Below are 11619 nucleotides of genomic sequence, written 5' to 3' on the forward strand. Positions count from 1 at the left end.
TACAAAGAGCTATTTGGTTGCATTAACATTTTAAGTTTATTTTGTGGCTTATAATTTTGACTCACATTTGATCTATTCGTTTATTAAAACAGTTTTTTTATTTCTTTATCGCGCTTCTCAAACACGACCTTCTCAACATGGCTATAATCGTCATCCATACACAAGCGATTCACTTCCTGCATTTAGACCAATTGGAGTCCTTCGTGGGCCCTGCGCAATTTTACCGGGAAATCGGATGTTGCTCAGAACCGGTGGAAACTGACACTCAACACTGCGAAGTGGCGGGAGATTTTTGAAGTACATATGCGGAGTAATAGCGATCGAGCTGGAATAAAAGGTGAAAGATTATGCATTTGTTCAGTGGCTAGAGTTCAACATGATATATTGCATTGCCTGATGCAGCTCATTTTGCAGTGTAGCATGCGTTTTCTGCCTCTCTTTGTTGTTTTGCATGTTGCTAACATGTTCTGTTAAGTTTCTTGTTTGTCCTGTTCTCCTAGTATAGCATTTAATAATCATGCAATCATGCATAAATCTAGTTTATGCGATCGGTCTGTTGCTGAAAAAAATGTTTATTTTGATTGCTGAGTTATCCGTTGAGATTAATTATAATTGAAAGTATAACGTTAACGTTACTTGTGTTCATAAGTTAAACTGTAACCTTACTTTGTGTATGTTGCTTGTTAAACAAAACATTGCTAATTGTGCATAAAACAATAATGATGTTGACCCAAACTAAAGATGCCCAGATCATCAAAAACAATAGCTTCTAAATAGTTTCAAGTAGGACTAGTGAAAGCTTACAGATCACTACTGTTTTATACACCACGTGTCTGTCAAACTTAATAAACCTATGAAGAAACCATTAAGCAGCTAATTTTGAAAGATCCCTTTATTTATTTATACACATATTTTCTTAAAGCTGCAGTCCGTTACTTTTTTGGGTTAAAATGATCCAGAATCAATATTTAAGCAAGTTCACAACCAGCCAGTGTTGGAAACTATCTCATTACTTCTTTCAGATTCACAACAGTTAATTTATAATAATGTTTCCTAATTTGAGTGGTTCGGGTAGGTTTTCGCCGGAAATTCGAGCATGGCACTGCGTCATTATGTCACATCTGTAAACATGAAGAGGTCCTGGCTATTAGGCTATGGCATGTGAGGATCCTGCAGGTGACGGATCGTTTAATTAAAGCCTATTCCCACACCAGCTGGAATAAATAAATGTCAAAAGTCATTTTAATGGTGGATTGTAATCAAAAAAGATTATATGAAATGCATGTGAATTAAATGTGCTTCTGATTACACAGAGCCTGGGTTTACACAAGTTGTGTAATTTAAAGACAACCAATTCGATGGGAACATAGTTTGCTGTTTGGGTTAAATGAATTTCTTAATATGAAATTCAAATGATGTTACAATTACAGATTAGACTGTACATAAATTGAAATCTACGTGCTAATACACACTATACTCATAGTCACGCAATGTTGATGCTGTTAACACTGAACAATTTGAAAATAAAGTATAATGATAATAATAATTTGCAGGGTTTGATGTGATATGAGCGAATCTATCGTTAGATTAAATTGGTTCAGCGATTTATTGAAAGGACTTTTTTCCTCAGTTGGTCAGAACAAAGCGTGGCAGACAACCCACGCATGGAATAAAATAACACAAGGAACTGGAATTCCAGGTATTCAAACATAGATGGTGAAAAAAGAGGCAAAATTTAAGGACTGCAGCTTTAACCCCTTACTGTGCTCCACACACATTCAGTTGGCAAGATCGAAGTGGGTGTTTGTAAGTGTTTGATTTGGTAATAAAAAGCTGATATTGTTTTTGCAGGGCTGCTTCAAAATGGAATTTAAAAGGCGCATTGGAGGCCCTGCAGTGGGTGGGGCTTCACAGGCCAAGAAGGGGAAAATGAACACAGACTGGGAGGATAGTCCCTCCCAGTTTGAAGAGGAACTCGCTCTATTTGATGAAATGGAAATGGAGGCGGAGTCAGGGGAGGGGCAAGCAGGTCATGATGTTGTTCCAGTGGGTAAGTGTGTTTTGTGTTTCTTTGTAATCAATTAAATTGCATTTATTATTTCACACACTAAAAAACAATATATTAATACAGTTATCTATTAATATTAATCCAGTTACAGTACAAAACAAAAAAGAAAAATTAAGCAAATCCCATAATTATCTTAAAGAAAAGAAAATTGAACTACTTTCTAACTTACTTAAACTTAAATACTTAAAAACATGCATACATGATCTGCCCTCTTTTGCTCAGGTGAATTATTCTCTACTGATCTTAATCCACGTTGGAAACGACCTCATGCACCTCCTCTACAACCAAACTCAGACACACTCATTTTCCAGCAGATAGACCTGGATTACTACTTGGGTGAGACACACATGCGCTGTCAAATGCACACATAGAAATCCATAATCTAGGCCTTTCCCTCAGTGTGTTGTTGTCCGGTGTTTAGGATCTGCGGTAGCAGGAATGCCCGGGCAGGTACAGGGCAAAGTGCCCATAGTGCGCATGTTTGGTGTGACGGACAGTGGAAATAGCGTGTGCTGCCATGTCCATGGATTCGCCCCGTATTTCTATGTTCCTGCCCCCCACGGTGAGCTGCCAATTACAGGAATCTGCTCAGTGTCATTGAGATGTATTAAACACATTTTTCATGATTTCAGTGGTTTGTCTGTGTCTCTCTCAGGTTTTACAAATGCACACTTGGCTGAGTTTCAGAGAGAGCTGAACTCTGCTGTATTAAAGGATATGCGGTCCAATAAAGACAATATAGCAGTCACTGTTCTGGCAGTGGACATCACCAAGAAGGAAAGTAAGTCATTTTAGTGTAAGTTTTTGTGTGTATACACTACCATTCAAAAGTTTGGGGTCAGTTATTATTTTTATTATTTATTTTTTTTGTTTCAATTCAAGTTCTAACATTTTTAAAAGAATTTTAAATAACTGTTTTTTTTTTATTTTAATACCTTACTCAAGTGCAGTGTTGGGGAAAGTTACTTTTAAAAGTAATGCTTTACAATATTGCCTTACTCCCTGAAAAGTAACTAATTACATTACTTCGTTACTTTTTATGGAAAGTAATGCGTTATGTTACTTTTGCATTACTTTCACATTACTTTTTAAATATGAGCAGAGCTTGATTGTTTTTAATGTAAGAAGTTCTACTTCTAGCAAATGTAAAGCCCTTTCACACCAAAAAGTGTAATGAGTACACCTCAGGCTGAAGGAAAAGTAAATTCACGTCTGTAGAGTAGAACACAGGAGAAGAATGTTTAACACTCTTCAGCAATACTACATCATAATCACACAGCGCACACAACACATCTGTAATTCTGATTTCTCCCAATATGTCAGTCAATAAATGGGAAAAAAGTAACTGCATTACTTTACTAGTTACTTGAAAATACGCTAATCTGATTATGTATGTCGCATTACTTGTAATGCGTTACCCCCAACACTGCTCAAGTGTTCAGTGTCGCATGCTTCAGTAATTCTTGTAATATGCTGGAAACAGTGTTGGAAACGGTGGTGCTGCTTTTTTTTTTTCTCTTGAAACCATTTGTTTTTTCATTTATTCTTTGATGAATAGAAAGTGTGAAAGAACAGCATTTATATGAAATATAAATATTTTTAACATTATAAATGTCATTACTGTCACTTTTGGTCAATTTAATGCATCCTGTTGAATAAAAGTATGCATATTTTAGTTAATAGTAATTCGTTTTTTTATGTTTCTTTCTTTCAAAGTAACAATCTTAACTGGAAACATCTTTTTAAGTATTTCAAGTGAAACTGTTTTTGTGATGTGCTATAGCTGACTGACTTTTCTCTATTTGTGCTAAGGCATGTATCACTATCATGGAAACAAACCTCTTGATTTCCTGCGCATCACCATGGCAATGCCGCGTCTGATTGCCCCGGCGAAGCGTCTTCTGGAGCAGGGTTTTAAATTTGCCACCTTTGCCACCCAGAGCTACCAGGCCTATGAAGCCAACATTGACTTTGAGATCAGGTGTGTGTTTGAACGTTTCTGAAACTGGTGATGTGTGGTGGACATTGTTTGCTCGACCCGATAAAGCATGTGAGATTTGCTGTGTGTGTGTGTGTGTGTGTGTGTGTGTGTGATGGCAGGTTCATGGTGGACAGTGATGTGGTCGGTTGCTGCTGGATTGAGCTTCCTAAAGGAAAGTACAGGCTGAGGGAGGAGAGGGGCGTAGGACAGACGGACTCAAAATATCCAGGAAAGGTATAAACCGAAGAGCAGTCAATTACGGCATTAGAGTGATGGAAATGGGTACTGAACTGCCACACTCATGTGGTGTGTCTTTAATTGCGTTTCTCTCAGGTGTCGCTGTGTCAGTACGAGGTGGATGTGGCCTGGAATCACTTGATCAGTCATCCAGCTGAAGGAGAGTGGCAGAGGATCGCTCCTCTCAGAGTCCTCAGCTTTGATATTGAGTGTGCAGGAAGAAAAGGTGTGCAGATTTTTGTTTAGGCTCTTTTAGTTTAGCTTATTCTGCGTTTGATGTGTTTGTTTTAGTGGTAGCCCGTAAAACCATGTGGTAGAAAGTTGTGTACGAAGTTGTGAATCTGACACACTGATTGTGTTGGACCGCAGTATTTCTGGTGGAAACTTTGGTATCAGTATCATCACCCTTTAGCAGGCCACAAGGTCACATTTTTATTGTTTTAGATAATATATGAATTTTAACAATCAAATGTATTTTTTATATTTATTTACAAAAACATTTTAATACATTTTAGTGTTAAATAATGCTTTTTTCCCCGGAATCAAATCATCTAAAAACTCATTTTATGCTATTGAAAATGTTATATAACTAATAAATATACTTTAGTATATTATTGTAGTCAGAAAACTAATGTTATACTTTACACCCAACTATATTTCTACCAAACTGGGTTTTATGACTTCTATAACTGAACTGTTTGTGTGTGTTACAGGTGTGTTTCCGGAGCCAGAGATTGATCCTGTGATTCAGATCGCCTCTATGGTGCAGCGTCAGGGAGAGAAGGAGCCCTTTATCCGGACGGTCTTCACCTTACAGAGCTGTGCCAGTATCGTGGGCTCCCAGATTCTCTGCTTTACTCAAGAGAAACTGCTGCTGCAGGTACATAACGCACAGTGTCTCACAACTATACTTGCACCCAAATGCTTACATGTGCAATAATAACGATGATGTATATGTGTGATTGTCTCAGAGTTGGGCTGAGTTTGTAAGGACAGTGGACCCTGACATCATCACTGGCTACAATATCCAGAACTTTGACCTTCCGTACCTCCTCAACAGAGCTGCAACCTTAAAGGTAACCTGTTTTTTTTTTTTTTACTAAGATTTATTTATTTTGATCTTTTTGTATGTGTGTGTTTTGTGATGGAAAGTGAACATAAACCCAGTAGATAAGTGGTGGTGCATGTCAGAAGGTTTTATATTAGAATTCAGGCAAGTGAATGGTATTGTGAGCCACTATTTTCTCTCTGTAGGTGAGTTTGTTCCCGTATCTGGGCCGTGTGTGGGGCTGTAAATCGGTCCTGAGAGACTCTACTTTCCAGAGCAAACAGATGGGCCGCAGAGAGAACAAAATAGTCAATATGGAGGGACGTGTGCAGTTTGACCTACTACAGGTACGCACACTTAAACTCTCAAACTGTGGCATGATATTGAAACATGACTGCACATGCTGTGACTCACCAAGTTTTCTCTGTGTTGTAGGTGTTGCTGAGGGATTATAAACTACGCTCTTACACACTGAACGCCGTCAGTTTCCATTTTCTGCAGGAGCAGAAGGAGGATGTGCAGCATTCTATCATCACAGACCTACAGGTGCAGCCAATCAGAGCTCGGTCCTATTCTTATAGCCAATCAGATCCCTCAACTACATCTAAAACAGATAAAACCTGTCTTTCCGTTCTCTTGTTTTATTTGTATTTTTCTTTTCCGATTAGAATGGGAATGAGCAGACCCGCAGGCGTTTGGCTGTGTACTGTCTGAAGGATGCATATCTGCCCCTGCGCTTGCTGCAGAAGTTAATGTGCGTCATTAATTACATGGAAATGGCCAGAGTTACCGGGGTGCCCCTGACATACCTGCTCTCTCGTGGACAGCAGATTAAAGTGGTTTCACAGCTCCTGAGACAGGTCTACTCTCTTTGTAACACGTGTTAATATAACAAAGCTAGCCAACATTATGCTTCAGTGTGTTTTCAATGGCTTGCTTCTAGGCTATGAAGCAGGATCTGGTGATGCCAGTGGTGAGGACAGAGACCGGAGAGGACTACACTGGAGCCACTGTCATAGAACCAGAGAAAGGGTTCGTACCCGCTTCCTTTGTGATCAGATTTTCACTCTCAAATCAGAAAACATTGTGCATAAAAAAAAGACTTTGTAGATTCCAAAGACTTTCTAGTGGCTGACAACAGATTCTTGCGGTCTTTTCTTTCTGATAGCTAATAAAAAAGACCTTAACTAGTATCTTGTTGTATTATGTAATGTAAACGTGCAATAATAAGGTGGGACAGTTGAGGCAACATTTAGATTTTGCAGATGATTTGCTTTGTAGTTGGTTCACAGTGTGGAAACTGTGTGTGTTTCCAGGTATTACAGTATTCCTATAGCGACTCTGGATTTCTCCTCACTGTATCCCTCCATCATGATGGCTCATAATTTATGTTACACTACTCTCCTGCAGAAAAACCAGGTTGACAAACTCGGGTGAGAGAAGTATATGTGTGTGTGTGTGTGTGTGTGTGTGTGTTATGTAAAATATTTTGATATTTATTTATTTTTTTCACGTTTTTTTTTCTCTATGTATTTTTAGTCTGACTCCAGAAGATTTCATCAAGACCCCGACAGGAGATCTGTTTGTGAAGAGCTCTGTGAGGAAGGGCCTTCTCCCTGAGATCCTGGAAAACCTGCTGAGTGCCAGGAAAAGGTGAGTTCAACAATTAAAAGAAATTGAGATTGATAAACTACTCACTCCTGACGATAAATGGTCTAGTGTAATTAAAAATGTATTATTTTTGCCTCAAATTTGTGTCTTCTGTATTTATATACTTTAAATGGATAGTTAAGCTAAAAATGAAAATTGTGATTAATTACTAACCCTCATGTCATTCCAAATCTGTATCTTCAGAACACAAATTAAGATATTTTTGATGAAATTCGAGAGCTTTCTGACCCTCCATAGACAACAATGCAACTGACACATTCAAGGCACAGAAAGCTAGTAATAACAAAGGTCTTATGGGTTTGGAACGACATGAGACTTGAGTAATTAATGACAGAATTCTCATTTTTGGGTGAACTAACCCTTTAATATAATATTTGCCTGTTTGGTGTGCCTGTAGGGCGAAGGCAGAGCTGAAGAAAGAGACAGACCCCTTTAAAAAGCAGGTGCTGGACGGAAGGCAGTTGGCTTTGAAGATCAGTGCTAACTCCGTGTACGGGTTCACCGGGGCTCAGGTGGGCAAGCTGCCCTGTCTGGAGATCTCTCAGGTCAGTTCCAGCACTCACACATGGACAAATACCCTCAGATGGTTTCCAACAGAGATGCTTTAAGAGGCTGTGGTTTTCTCTTTATCTGCAGAGCGTCACTGGCTTTGGTAGGCAGATGATTGAACAGACCAAACAGCTTGTGGAATCAAGATACACAATCTCCAATGGCTACCAGGCAGATGCAAAGGTATTTAATCACATGAACGTGTTTCACCTTGCAATAAAACATGCAGTGATGCAAGTCAAATGTGTTTCAGGTGGTGTATGGAGACACTGACTCTGTGATGGTGAAACTAGGCGTGGCCACAGTGCAGGAAGCAATGAATCTGGGAAAGGAGGCTGCCGATTGGGTTTCCTCCCACTTCGTTCCACCAATCAAATTAGAGTTCGAGAAGGTACAGAAATAACTCCCAAGATTTCACAGCAGAATCCATCTGTGTATTATTCCCAAGAAGCCTTAATAATCTCTTTTTCGCACTTTTTCAGGTGTATTACCCATATCTGCTGATCAATAAGAAGCGTTACGCCGGCTTGTATTTCTCTTCTAATGCTGAACATCATGATAAGATGGACTGCAAAGGAATTGAGACGGTCAGACGAGACAACTGCCCTCTAGTGGCCAACCTTATCAACACATGCCTCCAAAACATCCTCATTGACAGGTACAAACATTGACACACTCAGAAAACCCCAGAGGCGGACCGAGTACACAGCTTCATTACTTGAGTAAAAGTACAGATACCCCTTGCTAAATTTTACTCAAGTACAAGTACTACAGTCAGATGTCTACTTAAGTAAAAGCACTGAAGTACTTGTTTTTAAAAGCACTTGAGTATCAAGAGTACATTCGGACAGTTTTCCGTCGTTGAGTACTCCCCAACAATGATACTTGAGTAAAGTACAGATCCCTCAAAATTGTACTTAAGTACTGTACTCAAGTAAATGTACTCCGTTACTGTCCGGCTCTGGAAAACCCCCATGTACTCGGATACGCCATGGTGACACACAGAGTGAAGACGTGACTCTACAAGCTTTAACAAAAGCCATCTTTGTTTATGTTGGGGTTGCAGCATACCTTAGATATATCCTATACACATATTAATTCACATGGCATGACGATGTGTTTTGTGTTTCAGAGACCCTGATGGAGCGGTGGCTCATGCTAAAGAGGTGATCTCTGACCTTCTGTGCAACCGCATTGACATCAGTCAGCTGGTCATAACTAAAGAGCTCACACGCACCGCACAGGAGTATGCCGGCAAACAGGCCCACGTCGAGCTAGCAGAGAGGTGCGTGTTTGTTTTTATTATCTGGACTGTTAGCAGAGTTTTTATTTGTGATAATCTGAAGGGAACTGCGTATAGATAGATTTAGATTGGATACCTCTGTGTGACATTACAGCTGCTTTGTGCACAGGGATAATCATGGTAACCTCTGTATTTTTGCTTTTCCATAAGCGCCACCTACTGTCAAAGAGGAATATTAGCATTTTAATTTAGATGGCCGTTTTTGTTCAGTGCAGGGTTTGTTGGTTAAAACTAAAACCATTAGAAAACAATTTGTTATTTGAAGCAAAACATGAATGAAAATTAAATACAATTTAAATAAACGTTTCCTTCAGCCAGCTGTTGAGGTAACATTTCTCATTTTTCAGTTTACCTAGAAATACTAGAATAACTAAAACCAAATTGATAAATGAAAACGTTTTTTGTTTATAATAGAAGTTTATTTTATAAAATAGTTATAATATAATTTATTATATAAAAAACTGATCAAAATGACAAGAATGCAAAGGATTAAAAATGTAAATATTAACAAACTAATAGTACATTAGTGATTCTAAATTAACACTTGTTTATTTTGGTCATAATTTGTGTTATTTAAACGGTTTAAATCTTTTAATATGTTTTTCTGGTCATTTTACAGTTTAGGATGTTATCGTAGACATTGGTGTGCTTTTTCTTTCTCTTTTTTTCTCTTCTCTCCATCTCTTAACATGGAGTTCAATTCTAAAATTAGAACGTTCCGAAACGATTGCAGCTGCTTATTTCAAGAAATGTTTAGATGACAAATTCTGGTATGCAAGTAGTTCACTTGAGCACATAAACACTTGTCACGAATGGTGGTTTTAGGATGCGGAAGCGTGATGCCGGTAGCGCTCCAAACCTCGGAGATCGAGTCCCGTACGTCATCATCAAAGCAGCGAAGGGAGTGGCAGCATATATGAAGTCAGAGGTCAGTGTTGTGTATTGCATTGTTTTATGTGGCAGACTTCCTGTACTGTAGTTGTTTATGTGGAGTTCTACCTCTCAGGACCCCATCTATGTGCTGGAGAACAACATCCCTATAGACACACAGTACTACCTGGAGCAGCAGCTGTCCAAACCTTTACTGCGCATCTTTGAACCCATACTGGGCGAGACCAAAGCTGAGAGTGTGTTGCTGAGTGAGTATCGTCTATTAAGCTTTGAAGACGGTGTGAAATTAAAATGATCTTTGTGTTATAGATCCTGTTGTGAAATATGCTTTCATGTTTTATTTTGGATCTTTTTTAACCTTATGTTTCATAAAGATGTCTTGTGAAACAATAGACTTCTCTCTGTTGATGTATGCCAGTAATAATACTGACCCACAGAACTTAAGTACACTGAGCAGTTCTTGCTTCATTTCAAGTTAGACATCACTCAAAGTAATGACCGTTTCATCAAAGGTGTTTTTCATTCAGGTGAAATTTTGTGTGCAAAAAATTGTATTTGTTCTTTTTTTAAATAGTGTAGCAAAGAATAAAACCGTAGTCCCTTTCAAACAAAGCAGCTCTCTGTGACCCACTTGAACCTGCTGTCTGGGAAAATGTTTGGCCTTCATACAAACTTTCCAGTCACATGGATTCCTATTGAAAGGACTGCAAAAAATTCCCCAAACAACAGTAAATGTGTGAGCTTACTTTAAGTGAGTCAGACATTAATGCAGTTTTCCCCTTCTGGCCAATCCAGTGATTTTGTTCGGTGAAGGATTTTTCAGTCTGATTCAAGCTCAAACTTCATAATAGAAAGAGGGTTGCTTTGTGTTCCAAATTCCAAAAAAACTGCAAACTACAGTAAAAAAACTAATCCTTCTGCTTTTTCTGTGTTGTTTCAGAGGGCGATCACACTCGCTGTAAGACGGTCTTGACATCGAGAGTTGGTGGTCTCATGGCTTTTGCTCAGAAACGAAGCACATGCATTGGCTGCCGAGCTGTGCTCAAAACAGATGGTATGTATTAGGTGTGTGTGTGTGTGTGTGTGTGTGTGTGTGTGTGTGTGTGTGTTTAGGTCTCAGAAGTACAACAAATCACAAAACTGACGTACGTACTGTTTTCCACTCTACAGTGGCTGTATGTGACTTCTGCAAAAAGAGAGAGTCGGAGCTTTATCAGAAAGAGGTGTGTTTTGTGTGTTTATATATGTACAAATCATAGTAAACTTGTCTTCATGATTGGGGCTGAAGTTTATTGATCTGTGTCCTTTAGATCGCTCATCTGTCCACTCTGGAGGAGAATTTCTCTCGTCTGTGGACTCAGTGTCAGCGCTGTCAAGGGTCACTGCATGAAGAAGTGCTGTGTACCAGGTACACACTACAGCTAGACAATATAGCAAATAATCTCTGGAGTAGAATTAGTTTTGTTAGTGAATATACCAGTGAATAAAACCATCGTTTTGTTTCCTTTCTTTTTCAGTCGAGACTGCCCCATCTTTTACATGAGGAAGAAAGTGCAGAAGGATTTAGACGATCAGGAGAAGCTCGTCTCCCGTTTTGGTTGGTGACGGACGACGATCTTTTCTTTTTCCTTCAGCTTTACCTCGCTCTTACCTCAGTGTTTTGTAAAGAATCATCACTTTCTAGTCGCTGAATAAATAAATAAAGTGCATTTTTTGTAAAATGGGTGTCTTCTCTTGGCTGATTTAACATTATACTCAATGAGCTGCTCTTGCGGTTAATAAACAGAACTGCATGTGTCTCGTGGAAGAACACTGTAGCCTCCGCTGCTTCTCTCTGTTTATGTCTATGACGAGTCCTACGCAGCGCTTCC

General features: G+C 39.0%; 1 protein-coding gene across 2 annotated transcripts; it reads left to right on the top strand.

Annotated features, from left to right (window-relative positions):
* Positions 1 to 192: 192 nt before the first annotated feature.
* On the top strand, positions 193 to 11469 carry LOC127952882 (DNA polymerase delta catalytic subunit). Of its 2 annotated transcripts, XM_052551735.1 has the most exons (27): positions 193 to 337; positions 1852 to 2050; positions 2291 to 2404; positions 2490 to 2630; positions 2724 to 2849; positions 3881 to 4049; positions 4169 to 4283; positions 4383 to 4512; positions 5000 to 5166; positions 5258 to 5362; positions 5541 to 5681; positions 5770 to 5880; positions 6003 to 6194; positions 6278 to 6366; positions 6651 to 6767; positions 6874 to 6987; positions 7403 to 7550; positions 7642 to 7737; positions 7808 to 7945; positions 8037 to 8212; positions 8687 to 8839; positions 9683 to 9785; positions 9864 to 9996; positions 10689 to 10802; positions 10919 to 10971; positions 11059 to 11156; positions 11266 to 11469. In XM_052551735.1, exons 2-27 carry the CDS (start codon positions 1864 to 1866, stop codon positions 11351 to 11353), a joined length of 3318 nt encoding a protein of 1105 aa, XP_052407695.1. In that variant the 5' UTR covers positions 193 to 337; positions 1852 to 1863; the 3' UTR covers positions 11354 to 11469. The 2 variants fall into 2 exon arrangements, with proteins under 2 accessions (XP_052407695.1, XP_052407697.1); XM_052551737.1 differs by lacking the exon at positions 5770 to 5880.
* The last annotated feature ends 150 nt before the right edge of the window (positions 11470 to 11619 follow it).

This window comes from Carassius gibelio, chromosome B3 (genome assembly GCF_023724105.1).
Source record: "Carassius gibelio isolate Cgi1373 ecotype wild population from Czech Republic chromosome B3, carGib1.2-hapl.c, whole genome shotgun sequence".
Classification (NCBI taxonomy): domain Eukaryota; kingdom Metazoa; phylum Chordata; class Actinopteri; order Cypriniformes; family Cyprinidae; genus Carassius; species Carassius gibelio.

Bases quoted from the DNA above. Each gene is read 5' to 3' on its own strand.
- LOC127952882 (XM_052551735.1), top strand. From the start codon at position 1,864: ATGGAATTTAAAAGGCGCATTGGAGGCCCTGCAGTGGGTGGGGCTTCA. The intron at 5,167-5,257 runs GTACATAACGCA...TGATTGTCTCAG, and splicing joins AAGAGAAACTGCTGCTGCAG to AGTTGGGCTGAGTTTGTAAG. The intron at 9,997-10,688 runs GTGAGTATCGTC...GTGTTGTTTCAG, and splicing joins AGCTGAGAGTGTGTTGCTGA to AGGGCGATCACACTCGCTGT.